Below are 17403 nucleotides of genomic sequence, written 5' to 3'. Positions count from 1 at the left end.
CTAAAGCTTGAAAAAAAATATAAAAAATAAATAAATAAGGTGGAGAGTATTTTAATAAACAAACAACTTATTCTTAAAATTATACAATAAATATAAGTGTGAATATAGCAAATCAAACAGCAATCAAAAGCATATCAGACCCTTTTCCTTTTTAAGAAATAAACACACCACTTTTATTTACTATCTTCTCTTATAAAAAAAGTAAAAAATAAATTCTACATTTCTAAAACCTCTATCACAAGTAGAGCCAAACAACCCCTTAATACACTAGCACCTTGTTTGGATGGTTGTTACCCTATCCATTGTATTGTATTGTTAATTTAAATATAATGTTTGTTTTGATTGTTATTTAAATTGTATCGTTTAAATTCATTATTAGGTAATGACGAAAAAATCCATTTTATGTAACGACAGATTTGGTGTGTTCGTATCGTTATCTTAATATTTTCTTCTCATTTTATCTTTATTTATTATTTAATAATTATATTCCATCTTTGATCCTACCTTTTCATAGTAACTCTATCCCGTACCTTACTTTTTTTGTAAGTTTTATTATTGAAATTATAGATATGTGACATTATGTAATAACGAAGAACGGTACAATCTATCCAAATACTATATACATTAAAACAATATCATACGATACAATACAACACAATATAATATAATATGATATAATATGATATATTATGAAATAATGTACCAACCATCCAAACAAAGGGTAAGTCTTACATCACTGACTTTTATTTAACTCGATTCTCTACTCTCATCTTGCTTTTTTCTTCCGTCAGTACCGAGAATCAGAGACCATCGCTACATCAACCAGGTTCTTTCTCGATTCTATTTCTCCCTGATTTTGCTATCGATGAAGTTATAATTAGGGTTTTCTACGGACTAGATCTTTCGTTTTGCTTGGATGCTCCGGTCTTCGAATCAATCTCGTAACTGCAGATCTGAAAACTTTGACCACCTGATTGCTTCAAATCTGAATTTATTTGATCCATTTCAAATATAGCTTTAATTGAAGGGAACTGATAGTATTAGCTTAGCTAGCGTTCCGGGAGAATCTAGTCTGTTCCTAACTGTCACTTTCGTGCTTGTTGTTAGTGTTAGTTTTTCTAAGTTTTACTCTGATTTTTAAGGTTTTATATAGTATAAGCCATGAAAGTTGAGAATGAAAGAGAACTATTGTATTTTTATCTTCTAAATTGGAAGCAGAACTTACCATTTCTTTGAAGTGCTATGTCAATAAATAACAAAAAACACAACGAATACAAAGGATGTGTAAGTTTTAATTTAAGTAGCAAAAAAAGAAAAAAAAAGGAAAAGAGTATTTGAAACTAACACTGTAGAAAGTTTTGTGAAAGTTGAAGCTGTTTTGGCATTTAACTTTACTTGGAAAAAAAGTTTGTGAATATTGGTGAATAGAAATTAAAATTTCACTTGAAAATGCACCTGACATACACCTTCATATCAGTATCTCAAACTTACACTTGAAGTTCAATATTTGAAAACACTCCCGCAAAATTTAGTAGTTGCTAAATACTCATGGCCAGATGCAACGTTTACAAATAATGAAATAGTATCTTATGTCCCCTGAATAAAAAATGCAAATTAAGTCTGTTTGAAGTATTTGTTTTAAAATACCTGTGATTTATTTAAAGAATGACCAGTAGGTCACTGGTTTGAGATGTGGAAACAACATCTTGTAGATATACGGGTAAGGCCACGTATAATAGATCCTTGTGATCCGGCCCATCCATGAACCCTGTGAGGGGCTGTCTTTTTTTGTTTATCTTTTAAAATTAAGAAGTAGTGAATTCCCGTTTACACTTGGAGGTATGACTTTGCACAAAATGCTCCCTTAACTAGTATCTGAGGAGTTGCTCTTCTCAATGAGGATTCTTTTAATATCCAACAGTACACAACATGTCCCCTCTGAAGTTCCTTTTGCAGTACCCTGTGCTATTGGTAGGATTGGTCTCTTTCCCGTAACATTTTTTACTCGCCAGTTTCTTCCAGTATATGCTTAAATAAAGGGCATGTGCCCGCTTTATAATTTAAAGGTTCAGATTTAGTTAACTCGACCACCTCTTTTAATTATAGTCGAGAGACAAAAACCTGCCTATATCCGGAATGTTAGCAGACTGCTTAGCCATTATTCTATGGTTTGAGAGAATGAATATCTTAACAGTCACCACCTCTTATTAAACTTGGAAACTTGGGCAAAGCTCATAGGAATTAACTTTCTCAAAAATAGTTCATGGGGTATTGAACCCTGCTGCCAATAATTCAAGGGGTTCAGTTCACTTGAAATTAATCGTGGAGAATGGTGCTAGATGGATCCACAAGTTGCTGTTTAGCTGTTTGTGAAGGCATGTTTTGTGGCATCTGGCATGTGATGTTCAATTACCTTTATTTTTGTTGAATCAGGTGTAATTTCACATACAACAAAAATGGCTGAGTCTTCGCGTGAAGAAAATGTGTACTTGGCCAAGCTGGCTGAGCAGGCTGAGCGATACGAGGAAATGATTGAGTTTATGGAGAAGGTTGCAAAGACAGTAGATGTTGAGGAGCTGACTGTTGAGGAAAGGAATCTTCTTTCAGTGGCCTACAAAAATGTGATTGGTGCAAGAAGAGCCTCATGGAGGATAATCTCTTCAATTGAGCAAAAGGAGGAGAGCCGTGGAAATGAAGACCATGTCAACACTATTAAAGAATACAGAAGCAAAATTGAGGCTGAACTTAGCAAGATCTGTGATGGGATTTTGAGCCTCCTTGAGTCCAATTTAATACCATCAGCCTCAACAGCTGAGTCCAAAGTTTTTTACTTGAAGATGAAAGGTGATTACCATAGGTACCTGGCTGAGTTTAAAACAGGGGCAGAGAGGAAAGAAGCCGCTGAGAACACTTTACTGGCATACAAGTCTGCTCAGGTAGGTTATCTATGGTGAGCACTGTCAATATCTCTCCTTGTAATTAACAATTCTGATTTTTTTAATGTGTTATGTTGTAGGATATTGCTTTGGCTGAACTGGCTCCTACTCATCCAATCAGGCTGGGACTTGCCCTTAACTTTTCCGTTTTCTATTATGAAATTCTCAACTCACCTGATCGTGCTTGTAATCTTGCGAAACAGGTAATATTCCATGCTTCTGTTGATTCTTTGACTTGAATTGCTCTCTCTCTCTCTCTCTGGTTAGCTAACTTGGACTATCTTCCTAGTTCTTATAGATGGTTTATCATGTTTGACTTTGTACCATTCTAATTTCTTTGTAAAAAAGAAGGAAAAGATTGTTGTACTACTTTAAGCTCGCATGTATGTTTCAATTGGGAATCAACTTTTGCTTTGGTGCCTCATAATGACAATGAAGCTTGGTGTATGATGTTTGAGTGGTTGGAATGTTTCTTGATATTTTGAATGATTTGATTTATGCCTACCATTTTCTCTGGTTGGAGTGAAGTGCTTTGTCTTCCGTAATGTGTAATTTTTCTCCTTTTTCAAACCGGAAGGAGAGCTTATTTACTTTGCGTTCTTTCCTGTGGTTTTCTGTTCTTGTTGGGGCCTTGTCTTGGGTTGAGGTAGTTTTCCACATTAAAATTCCTTATATATAAAAAAAGTTTTCTACACTAAATTTTCGATTGAAGCTTGTTCAGGTCTTTGTACTTGTTTATATCCTAGCTCCTAGAAGCAAAATCTTTAGTGCTAAGTTCTTTAATTAAGTACAGTTAGTTGTGGACATCCTTCTTTAAACTTATTGTGATAGTTCGTCTGACCACTCTGTAGGTTACGTCTTATACTACAGTGCTTCTATTAGAATTAATCTTTGTACCTATATGTTGGTCATACGTATTTTCTATTACTCGATGACTGATGAGACAAGAACTGGTCTATAGAAAGAGTGTAATTTCATTTAATTAGCTTAAAGATAGGAATAACCTTTGAATTTGGAATTCTAAACCTTATATCTAATGCACCCTGAACAGCTTTTTGCTTGTGCCCGAACATGACCATTTAATTGACAGCTTGACTTGTGTGACCCAAGTAATAAATCTTTTTGCTCCTGTACTCAAAGTCAGTCGCAATAAACTGTTAGGACAATTTAGAAGACTTGGAAGGTTGGAATGAAAAACACATTTCGAAAGCCTAGGAAACAGCATCTTCTTATAACTAGAGTGGCAAGATGAGAATTAGAGTCTTACTTTGATGATGGAATTGTCTACCTTTTCCTTTTTTTTTTCCTTCTTGGTTGAATATTTTGGAATGCTTGTTTATTTGACTTTTGTAAACTTAGAATTTGTTTTACAGTAACAGCCACTAGTACTATGTTTCAACCCTAATTAGTTGTGATTGGCTATATTAACCTTCAATATTTATTCTGATTCTTATATGATTGTTCATTAGTACTCAATAAGTTTTTCTTTAAAACCAATTAGGGTTCTAATTTTTAAAAGGACCAATTAGGGGTTCTCTAGCGCTAGTGGTTCTTTACTTTTGCATGGACATACAACTTTCTAAACAAACTAAAAAAACTCCTAATAAAACTAGATAGGACGTGATTGTACCAAGATAACAACATCTTAATTGCAACTGCAACTAATTGGTGTCATTGATATCAGTCTTTTTCTTCCATTGAGTTCTGTTTTTCGATGAGTCTGCATAGATCCAAAGGAGTGTAGGTCCATTGAGACAAAATCTTAACATGTTATTTTCAATCTACCTCATCGTCTTTAACACCTTCAGTTATCATACATTCATGGAACCCTTAGGTTTACGCAGGACATTACCAAACCATCCCAGTCACAGTTCTCTTGTCGAATGTCCTAAGTGTGCTACTTGTACATTCAGTCTAAATTTGTCATTCTTATCTTTTATGGTCGCACATCTTTCCTAGAATTTGCCTTTTTATATTACTTACCTTGTAAGCGCAACATTTATTTTCATACAACATTGTTGGTGTTATAGCTGCTCTACAATGTTTGCCTTTCACTAGTGTAGGCATTTCCTATGGCATTACCATAAAATTTTCCATATTACCCTTCATATTTTAAATTTATGCATTACATTTTCATATTCTCATGAAACACTAGGCCTAGATTCCTGAATTACCTATATTTGAATACCATAATTTCGTCTAATCTTGCTTTAACTTCATCACGGAGAGTCAAAATCACAGTGTGTATATTCTGTCTCATTTTCACTTGCACTAGAATCATTACTCTCCACTGTGCTCCTCCAAGTTCAAGCATTTGGTTGACTCCCTCTCAGTAGCTTCATTAGTTAACACAAGGCAAATCCTCGATTTGAACTGGCGTGATAAGGAACTTCTCTATATCACCTCCATTGTTCTCACAATGACGACAATTCTTTACCACATATCGTTTAAGGTAATTCTATTAATTATGTGAGGAATTAAGTCTGCCAAAGTGATAGAATCATATTAGCATTATTTTCCATGTGGCTCATTCCTTACTTACGACTGATGCTTACAAGTCATAAGTTCTAAGCCCATCTAAACAGGCTCATTGTCACCTAATATATGTTTAGAAGCAAATTATCATATATTTTACCCAAAAACCCCAAATAAACCGGAAACCCCTACAAAAACCGAAGCAATGAAAAACCGACTTAATTGGTTTGATATTCTTTTAGAGAAAAACTGACCAAACCGAGCCGCAAACACCCCTAGTTTCCAGTGCTATTTTGATTGTCTTTGTTTTAGTTTGTTTCTTCTTTCCTTTCTTGATTGAAGTAGTACACACTTTTGTGGCCCTACCAAAGCTGCAAGAATAGAAAAGTAAAGATGAATAATCCCGGAGTTTCTACCATTCTAAAATATAATCCTAGAATTTGTAGAATTTGGCTAGGAGTACCGAACAGTTCTCTTCTATTTTTGTCCTTGTAAATATGGTTTCAGTACAACTTTTATTTATATATACATATATGTTACAATCTCAAAAAAAGAAAAAGGTAAGACAAAAATATGCTCCTATTATTATTGGAGTTGCTAAGCAATGATGCTTAATTGCAGGCATTTGATGAAGCCATCTCAGAGTTGGATACACTGGGAGAGGAATCTTACAAAGACAGTACATTGATCATGCAACTTCTCCGAGACAATCTTACCCTTTGGACTTCAGACAATGTGGTCTCTCTCTCTCTTCTCTCGCACGTGCACACACACAAATAAAAAATTAATTAATCATCCTGTGTATATCCAGAAAAATTGACTAACTAATTCCTGATTGCTAAATTCTGGAATATTACACTTGTCTTAACTATTGCCATGCTGATGTTGAATGCCTTTTTGTTGTAAACTATTCTGATTCCAGGATGATGCTGGGGATGATATCAAGGAAGCTTCAAAACCTGAGTCCGGCGAGGGGCATCAGTGATGAAATAGTAGCATAGTCTTGTAGTCTTTATCTTATAGGGTGGTGGATGATATAGCAAGATCGAGAATTTAGATCTCCAATGGTTGTGTCACTGTTGAAATGGTTCGATATAAAACATGTCTTAGTGTGATAAGAGTATGTGGTCAAAGTCAGTTGCGTAGTGCTATGATTAGAGTTGAATTGGTAGCGTTAGTTGCTTGTGTTGATGACTTTGCTCGTATTTTTTGTCTCATTTGCATGTTTGTGTGATTGAATTTGCATTTGTTAATCCTGGAATTATTTGTTCTTAAATATCTCGAAACACTTTCCTGAAATCTCTACCATCCCCCTGGGAATCACATGGAAGAGATTTAGTGTTGGCATTTGATAGAGGTGAGCAATTCTGATTCCTTCATAGAGGACTCAAAGGTTCATGTGTGTGGTTTAAACCAGTTATTAGATGGAGACATTACTCTTGGAGTTGTTGAATATGTTGTGATTTCTATTGTGCCAAATGTGCCACAACACATAAAATTTCCCATTGTAGGAGGGGATTTAGGAGGGCAGCAGACATACTGTTGAATTGGAGTTACTAGTAGTCATTAGTGTTATTGGGTATTTGAATATTAACATTATTTCAGAATATTAAGGTGTGTCTACTGTTCTCTACACCGTTGTTGCAGCTTGTACGAGATTTGTTAACGATGTTGAGCCTATAGAGAAAGGACTTGTTGGTAAATAGTCACATGAGATAAAGTCAATCGGAAATCGTGATTGGAGTCATGTTTGAAGGTGATGATTTGAAGATTCATTCGACAGAGAAGGGTGTATTGGTTGTCGATATGGTGGATGTTGATATTAAGGCAACAAAGCGAAGTTTGACACAGGTCAAAGGAGAAAGCAAGGAGGAATTGACTTTGGAAAGGAAAAGGGTAGCTCCACTGAAGGACATGAGACAAACTTTCCAGTTTTCTAGGGAATACATGAGACAAGCTTCCCAATGTTCAAGTGTCAATTCTCGAGGGCTTGTGTCCGCGTGGAAGATTTTTTTTTAGTCTTTCCTTAAATGATGAAATTTTTCTAAAAATTAATTATTTTGTAATATATATGTATATATCAGTATTTTTTTGTTGTCTGACCTTTTTCTATGCTTTTATTGAGCCGAGGTCTTTCGGAAACAGCCGTCCTACATTGGTAGGAGTCAGGTCTGCGTACACTCTACCCTCCCCAGACCCCACGATGTGGGATTTCACTGGGTTGTTGTTGTTGTATATCAGTATTTTTTTGGTGGTTATGAGAAGACATTTTTCAAAAGAATTAAAATTAATTATAACTTGAGATAATTGAAATAAAAACTTGGTAACTTGGAAAGAAGAGTCCATTCATATGGTCACAACCCTTTAGAAAAGGCACAATTTTTCGTAAATGTCACAATCTTTTATTTCCTAGTCACACCTTTAAAATCCAACAATCCCTCACATTAATGGGGAATGCTATTGTTAAAACATATGCATGAAAAAATGTGTGATTCGTATGTAATGATTAATTGCATCTGGATAAGTAGATTTTCCTTTTAACTTTCTGTAGTGAACATATATTGAATATACTCGGTCAATCGATAGATTTGATAACTTTGAACCGTCGAGCTTTGGTGTATACCTGATAACATAAGTCACACAATCAACCCTTTAACTGTTTTTGGTTCTCATTGCTATGTTCGTTTCAGCCATGAACACTTCTTGATTTATAAGTGCGTAGAGAACTGGCCTTATCGGATTCTCCTTAAAGCGGCTTACACTTCACACTTACATAGGTGATTTGTAAATGTGTCATCCCGTAGATACACCATTTGATATACCTTGTATCAAACTTAGGAGTCATTAAAAAGTCATAATACATTTATCCTTGTTACTGAACATTGTCTCATCATGAGAATGGACCATTAGAAATTATTTTGACAATGTTGAACCATCATCAATAACATTGTTTGATCTCCTTGAACCTAGATCTTGGGATCTCCAGTCTTCTCAGTAGAGTTACCACCATGATGATTTTTTACTTGTCCATAGTCCTATTTCCGTTGATGATTTCTCAACTCCTTCTCTAGTTAGGCCTTTTGTAAGTGGATACGACACATCATCCTTTGACTTTGCATAGTCATTTGTGATCATTCCACTAGAGATTAGTTGTCTAATGGTATTGTGTCTTTGACGTATATGAAGAGATTTTTCATTATATATCATGCACCCTGCCCTACATATTGCAATTTGACTATCGCAATGCATGCATACTGGTGGCAAAGACTTGGAGCAAAAAAGAATATCTTTCAAGAAATTTCGGAGCCATTAAGGTCTTCGGCCTCATTTAGAGAGATAATGTAATGACCTGACCCCGTCATTAGGGATAGGCCAATGGGGAAGGCTTTTGGGTCAGAAAATTTCGGGTAGTAACTTCGAAAAGATTTAGTCTAGGCCAGACTTGGACGAATTATGAGTCAAGTGAAGTTTAGGATGACCATGTGAATGGTGGGAGAGCAAATCTCTGATTTAATTGGATAGACTGATAGCCAGGACGATACAGAGCATTTACGGCTTCACGGAATCGTAGTTGGGTGAGAAACTCTCAAAATTGAATTTAGTATGAAGGGTATATTTTAATACCACTTGGGAGGGGGGTGTTGTGAAATGGGGGTTCGGAGCTCAAACTCCAAGCTCTCTGTTTCCGTGCATTCCGCCAGAGTGAAATTTCTCCTCAGAGCAGCCCCGCAGAGTAGGATAGGTCCCGCCAGAGTGGAGCAAACGTGACTTAAGTAAAAAAAAAACCAGAATGGTCTTTTTCTGCAAAAACTGTTCTTAAAGCTTGAGGAGGCGACCTAGGGCGAGTTTTATCAATTTTCTACGAATTTCCATGCTTAAGGTAAGGATTTTACTCCCTAAATTCATCATTTGAATCCTAGAACCTAGAAATTATGGTTGGTAATCATTGAAGGAGGGTTTGAATTGAAAACTAATTGTGGAAATTAGCCCTAAGGTGGGGTTAGGATTATGGGTTGGCCTAGGATATGAATTGTGTTATATTTCATGATATGTGTTGATCCTTTATATGTATTTACTATTTTCTAGATCAAGAACGAGAAGAACGAACCCGAAACGGGAAGGCTCTTGCAATGTAAAATTGTTGAAGATTAAATTTGAGGTAAGTGATGGTCTAGTTCTCCGTTTGTGTTTCATATACTTGCTAATTGCTTCACGATATGCATGTGTGTATATGAATAGGGAGACATGCTAGATTATGTTTGAAATGATCACTTGTTGGCCTGTATTTCTGAAGAACCTATTCTTGGTGATATAAATCCTGTAATTACTGAATGCAATTGTGATTGTGGTATATTTGGATTGGGTGTCATGTTCCAACACATAATTAGATTGGGTATCGTGTTCCGACATATAATTGAATTGGGTGTCATGTTCCGACACAAAGTTGATTGTTTGTAAGTCCCCTAAGAGGACCCTTGTGTGAAGTTATATCACGTGGAAGGTATTAAATTTTGATGTTGCTGAATATGGTTGAATTTGAGATTAGTTGACTTATTCTGTATATGTATATGCATATTGTATTGAATTTACTTGTCTATGATTCGCTTACTGGCTAACCGCTTAATTCTATCAGTACACCATTGTTTTTGTGTACTGATACTACTCTTGCTTTACCATTTTATTGAGTACAGGGCATATTCAACCGTCTGCGGAGAGACCTCGATTGAAAGAGTAAAAGCTTGTTCGAAATTCAAGGGTAAGTTATTCTGTCATGCTGTCGTGGACTTCCTTATTAGTTTCACTTCTTCTTTCGGGACTCAGATGTTCAGACTTTGTTTAATATTTTGACTTCTTGTGGAAGTGTTCCCCTTTTCTTACATTGACATTTGTTAGAGTTTTTGTACGGACGACTTTCAGTTTCCAGGATGTATTTACTTTCGCATATTTTAGGTTGATAACGAGGCGTTTTCTGAATTTATGAAAACTCAACATTTATTCTTGATTTAAACCTGCTTTTGAATCTTTAAGATTGTGTATACTTTGTGATTATTGTTGTTGGGTTATTTAGGATAGTTCTCCCACCGGAGAGTTAGAGTAGGTTTCAATCACGATGGATCGGGATTGTGACAGATAAGCTCAGATTTCATTATAAAGCGAGCGACACATGTCTATTTGGAAGATTTTCAAGAGACTGCTCCTCCACAAAGAGTAAATATATATCCACTTGTGGATTTTACTTTATTTGACCCGATGATCCAATTTGCATCACTATATCCTTTCAGTGTTACTGGATATTATAATGCAAAATATAGTTTTAAGTATGTTTTAACTACATCAATTCATTGTCATTCAATGAGTTTATTGGAATTACTCGTGAACTGACTCAGTTTACTAATAGAGCATACTATATTTGATTGTGTACAATTCATGATATACATCATACTTCTAAATACTCTTGCATGATCCAATTGTGAATCATTTTCACCTTCATTCTTTTAAAGTGCAAAGCTCACATCTATTGGAGTCTTAGAAGTTTTAAAATTCTAATTCTTGTACTTGTGTAAGTACCTTTTCAATATAATGAGACTGTAATAATTCTAAACCTATGGAGTTCTAAGAATTCTTATACCTAAGATCACATTAGCAACTCCAAGATCTTTCATATCAAAGTTGCTTTCTATCATACGTTTAGTAGCATTTATATCATAAGTGTCTCTATGATGATCAACATGCCATCAACATACAAACAAACAATGATTTTGTGATTTAGAATATCTGTAATGTGAACATATTTATCACATTTATCATTCTTGAATCCATTTGCCAATATGATTTGGTCAAACTTTACATGTCATTGTTTGGGTGCTTGTTTTAGTCCATAAAAGTGACTTAACAAATTTGCACACTTTCTTGGATTTACCAGGAACCACAAAGCCATTGGGTTATTCCGTGTAAATTTCTTCCTATAATTTTTCATTTAAGAAAGTTGTTTTCACTTTCATTTGATGAATTTAAAGGTCAACCGCAGCTAATGCAATTAACATCCGAATGGATGTAATCCTAATTACTGTTGGGTACATGTTGAAAAAATCAAGACTTTTTTTTGTCTAAAGCCTTTGACAACAACTCTTGCTTTTATAATTGTCAATAATTCCATCAATTTTCATCTTTCTTTTGAAGATCCATTTTGAACACAAAATTTTATTTTCTGGAGAAAGATCAACCAACTTCCTATTATGGTTTCTCAACATTCAACAAATCTCACTATTAACAACCTCTTTCCAAAAGGATGAGTCCGCAGAGGACATAGCTTTTTTGAATGTTTAAGACTCATGTTCATGAAGAAATGTTACAAAATCAGATCCAAAGAAAGTAGATGTCTTTTGACATTTACTAAGCCTTGAAATCTCTTTATTAGGTGCATTCTCCTTTGATTCTTCTCGAGGTCGTTTAGACCCCTCACTAGACAATTCAAGTCTAGTTTTATACGGATAGATATGTTCAAAGAATTCAGCATTATCTGATTCAATTACTGTATTGTCATAAATTTTCAAATGTTTAGACTTATGAACGAAAAATCAACAAGTTTTACTATTTGTAGCATATCCAATGAAAACATAATCCGGAGTCATAGGTGCTATTGTGACCCTCTTAGATTTAGGAACTTGGACTTTGGCTAGATACCCACACTTTAAAATATTTTAAGTTGGGCTTTCTTCCTTTTCATTTCGCATATGGAATAGACTGTGTTTTGCTGTGAAGCACTTTATTGAGTATTTAATTTGCTATAAGGATGACTTCCCCCCACAAATTTTATAGTAAACCTAAACTTATAAGTAAGGCATTCATCATTTTCTTTAAAGTTTAGTTTTTATTTCTTTTTGCAATTCTATTAGATTGAGGTGAGTAAAGGGTAGTAGTTTGATGGATGGTTGAATCAGATAAACACATTTCTGCAATATGAGATTCATACTCTCCACCTCAATCACTTCTTACCATTTTTATCTTTTTACCCAACTAATTTTCAACTTCAATTTTGTATTGTCTAAAGACTTCTATTGTTTCATAATTATTGTTTCATAATTACCATTCAACAAATAGACATAACAATAGTGCAATCGTCAATAGACGTTATGAAATACATTTTCCCACCATGAGATGATTTGACTTCATATCATAAATGTCAGTGTGAATCAACTCTAAGGGATAGAAATTCCTTTCAATAGATTTTTAAGGATGCTTAGCATACTTAGATTCAACACAAACTTGATATTTAGATTTATTGCACTCAAAATTAGGTAAAACGTCTAAGTTGATCAGTTCTCACAAGGTTTTATAATTCACATGTCCAAACGTTCATGCCATAAATAATTTGACTCAAGCAAGTAAGAAGGACTAGAAATATTGAATTTGAAAAGACCCTTCATGAGGTTAACCTTTTCCTACAAATATTTTATTCTTACTTATTACAACTTTGACAAATACAAACATTATTTAAAGTCAACACCTTGTTAGATATACTTTCCAAGAGTACCTTTTCATAACCTTCAATTTTGGTTATTGCAGAATTACCCATTAACATAGTCTCATCGGGTCCAATAAGAGCATATGAACCAAATGCTTCTTTATAACACAAAACATGATAGATATTTTTTTAACCAATATTCATTTCTATACAAATAATTATATTTTAGTAGACATGTATTTTCATGAAAAATCACAACATTTTAAGTGACACTTTTTCATAAGAGAACACAATTCTTTTGAACAAGTATATATATATATATATATATATATATATATATATATATATATATATATATATTTAATTTGATAGTTTCATACTAGTCATATCATATCTTATACTAGTAAAAAAGAAACTCAACGATCAAAATATACTCCAAAAATTTTGTGGGTCAAGCATAATACAAGAATGTCATATAATTTCATATCTTGTGCTTCCACATTTAAATTAGATACCAAGCCTAATTTTGTCTTTATCACAAGCAAAGAACCCCCACATTTTAAATATGATCTCAAAAATATTTTTCAAGTATTTGAAAATAATTTTTCACATATTTACTTGTTCATGCTTTCAAATGTATACTATCAAAATACATATTGACAACATAAAGCCTATTTTAAAGATAATATTCTACAAAAGAATTATAGTGCTTCCATTTTCTTTGACAATCTTTAAATATAGTTAAAGTTTAATTCATAGAGGCAACCATTGCAGATGTAAAATTATTAATTATATGTCACTAATATATATTTTTTCCTTCTGTCACAATTTGACAGATCCCTTAGTATTTAAAATACTAACACTAAAGACTGCATCTTTGTATGACTGATTTCTACTTAACAATGAAATTTTTATATTCTTCAAATCGTCAACTGAATGAACTTTGAATGTTAATGAAGTTTTTATGACTTCAAATCAATTTCATATTCAGACAAAGCAGAAAATCAAGAGGTTTTAATCTCGAGAAATAAAACGTACAACATCGTTTCTAATTAACGATGAAGTTTTTATATTTTCCAATCGTTTACCCTTTATATTCGTGACGAAGTTTTTATACTCTTCAAGTCAAAATCAAACAAAGAGTTTAATCAATTGGTAAAGTTTTTATATTCTTCAAACCAAAGGAGTAGAAAATCAAAAGATTTTAGTCTCCAAACATCAGACACGGTCAAATTTCACACGGAATAGAAAACTACACAAGTTTTATTCTCCAAAATAGAATTAGAAAATCATAAGGATGTGATTTTATTTTCAGAAAGCTTTCCCTCGTTACCAAGTTTGTTGGACTAATTTCAAATCTATGAATGATAAATTCTATAGAACTTCCACCTAGTTAGACCAAAAAATATTTTCCTTTTTAGAACAAATTTAATATTCGATGAAGTTTTTATATTTTCAAATCGAATATAAACTTTTCTTTTCTTCTTCTTTTCTGAAAAAAAAATGTCTTGCCATCTACATTCTTGGATTAAGATCCTTGAAAGATGCCTCCATTATTGGATGTAATACACACAAAAATATTTCTCAACCCAATTTTATCATAACAGATAATAAAGCTTTGAAAATAGTTTGTTAAAACTATTAAGACAATAACACATTATTTAACTTAATCATCTTTAATTTGACCAAGGTTATGGTAAGAAAAAAATACTACTTTGTAGTATCAAGTCTAAAATTCCTTCATATTATACTTACTTAGATATAGCAGAATCATATAAATACCATGACAATGCCTTCTAAGATCTATCGTGCCCCAATCCAAAATCTCAGATACAGGAAAAAATATTAAATTCCTTAAGCTTATTATTCCTGTATCGAATTTTGTAAATCAAAAACAATAAAGATGAAAAATAAAAAAATATCTGAGTCCACAAAATTCACATGTGTCCTCACAAGATAAAACTGTTAAACTATTAAAGAAGTAGCGGTATCTCAAACTTCAATAATTTCAGCGAACTCAAAAGCCAACAACAAAATCACACAAAGACTCAACTTTATTTGTAAGAATATACATATAGAAGAGAGAGAAATTCGATGTTCAAAAATGAGAGAAAAATCATCTATTTATAGACAACAAAAAATAGTGTGAACATGTGCTTATTCTGACTTTATCGGAAAAGTCACCACCTTTCATAAAAGTTATAACTTTTCAAAAAAGTCACAACTTTTTGAAAAAGTCGCAATCTTTCGGAACGGTCACAACTCTTTAAAAAAATCACAACCTTTCAAAACAGTCACAACCCTTTAAAAAAGGCACAATCTTTCGTAAATGTTACAACCTTTTATTTTCCTTTCACATCTTTAAAACCCAACACTTTTCTCTCGTGCTCATACTCAACAAATAGACAAAGATGCCCAAATATTTACTGTTGACGGATAACATTAATAATCTTTAGTTAATCAAGAATGAAGGAAAAAATCTGAAAACTAAAGATACGTAGGATTCAATAAAGTGAAGAATAAATATGGTGTACTACAGCCTACAGGGTGACTAAACAACTGCTTTTGTACTAACATAGTACTAATATATCACTAATTCAGACAAACTTAAATCATAGTAATTGAAAATTTGTAGAAAAGAAAGTCCCATGTATGAACAACAGTTCATGACCCTTGACAAAACAAGCATTAAACACTATAGTTCATTTTTATGCTGCTGTGAACTCAAGCATGTGCATAAAATGCATACATATTAAGAAAGAAAAAGAAATTAAGTCGTTACGGAAGTCAATATCAAAGCTCCCCGTCTTATTAGTGTATTACCAACATAATATAATATAGTGGAGATCAAGGTGGGTACCTCAAGTTATGTTAAATCGCTACCACCATTTATATTACACACAATACAGTCTTTCCTGCATATCAACTCAATAATAACACATCTCATGTATATACTCAGAAAATGCATATTTGTTTATGATTTGTCAAATTACACACTCTGTAGTGATCTAAAGAGAACAGGTTCAGTTAATACTAAAACTTCATTGTCCCATGAGCACATTCCTTGGGAGAAAGGAAATTGATGAAGCATATAACTATAGATCACATGATGAACTACTGAAGAAAATAAGGAAATGAAGACAATTTTTTTGAATTTTTTCTTTTGATGATCTCCCCTCTACAACCTTCATGTCTATATATACAAATATAAAAGATAAACAACAATAAAAGCCCATACTAGTTTAAATAACAATAAAACCCATAAAAGATAAATAACAATAAAAAAACACATACTAGTTATATTAACAATAAACCCATACTAGTTTGCTTATCTTTATCTTCTCTTCTTTTTATTCCAACATCCCCCCTCAAGTTGGAGGAGAGAGAATTAACCCCCAACTTGCGAAGAATGGTATTGTGAGCTGGTCCTGATAAAGGCTTTGTGAAGATATCTGCAACTTGAGATGCAGATGGAACGAAATTTAGAGAAATGAGACCTGCGGTGAACTGTTGACGCACAAAGTGGCAGTCAAGTTCGACGTGCTTTGTGCGTTCATGAAACACAGGGTTTCTAGCAATGTGGAGTGCCGATTGACTATCAGAATGGACCGGGATTGGTAGCTTAGGCGGAGCTGATAGATCTCGAAGAAGACGATTCAACCATGTGACTTCAGGAACAACTCGTCGCATTGATCTATATTCTGCTTCCCCAGATGAAAGTGATACTGAAATTTGTTTCTTGAATTTCTAAGAAATCGGAGAGCCACCCATGCTTATAAAATACCCGCTGACAGATCTTCTCGTATCCAAACACGAGGCCCAATCGGCGTCACAGAAAGCAAGAATGGAAAAAGAAGGATTGCTACTGAAGAACAATCCTTGACCTGGAGATTTTCGAAGATATCGAAGAACACGAATTGCAGCATCGTAATGAGGTAACCTTGGGGACTGCATATACTGTGACAAATGCTGAACCGCAAAGGCTAAATCTGGACGAGTGTGAGTTAAATAGTTGAGTTTTCCGATCAATCTTCGATAGGAAAAAGGATCTGTGAGTGGTGTCCCTTCATCAACAGAGAGTTTTTGCGAAGGATCAAGTGGAGAAGGTACTTCAGCTAAGTCATCACAGTTGTACTCAGACAGAAGTTCAAGAGTGAATTTTCTCTGATTCACTATCAGACCATGGTCTTCTCGTACCACCTCCAATCCAAGGAAATAATGTAAGCTTCCCAGGTCTTTTATCTTAAATTCAGTGTCCAAAAATTGCTTGAGGTTAGAAAACTCTGTAGAATCATTCCCAGCAATAATTATATCATCGACATAGACTGCAACTAAAGAAACTGAGTGACTGGAATGCTTGTAGAATAAAGAGTAATCATTCAGAGATGAAACATACCCTTTGAAATTAAGAGCAGCCCCTAATTTTGCATACCATTGTCTTGAGGCTTGTCTCAATCCATACAAAGATTTGTTTAGTTTGCAAACTAAGTTAGGATTAGAAGATTCCATACTTGGAGGAAATTTGAT

General features: G+C 33.8%; 1 protein-coding gene across 2 annotated transcripts; it reads left to right on the top strand.

Annotated features, from left to right (window-relative positions):
* Positions 1-717: 717 nt before the first annotated feature.
* LOC129872400 (14-3-3 protein 4) lies at positions 718-6664 on the top strand. 2 transcript variants are annotated; one of them, XM_055947388.1, is made up of 5 exons: positions 718-826; positions 2434-2936; positions 3017-3139; positions 6033-6146; positions 6334-6664. In XM_055947388.1, exons 2-5 carry the CDS (start codon positions 2457-2459, stop codon positions 6394-6396), a joined length of 780 nt encoding a protein of 259 aa, XP_055803363.1. In that variant the 5' UTR covers positions 718-826; positions 2434-2456; the 3' UTR covers positions 6397-6664. The 2 variants fall into 2 exon arrangements, with proteins under 2 accessions (XP_055803363.1, XP_055803362.1); XM_055947387.1 differs by having other exon boundaries at positions 6033-6149.
* The last annotated feature ends 10739 nt before the right edge of the window (positions 6665-17403 follow it).

Source organism: Solanum dulcamara, chromosome 11 (assembly GCF_947179165.1).
Source record: "Solanum dulcamara chromosome 11, daSolDulc1.2, whole genome shotgun sequence".
Taxonomy (NCBI): Eukaryota; Viridiplantae; Streptophyta; class Magnoliopsida; order Solanales; family Solanaceae; genus Solanum; species Solanum dulcamara.
Note: the sequence above shows the minus strand (reverse complement) of the source record. Positions and strands in the feature narration are given on the sequence as shown.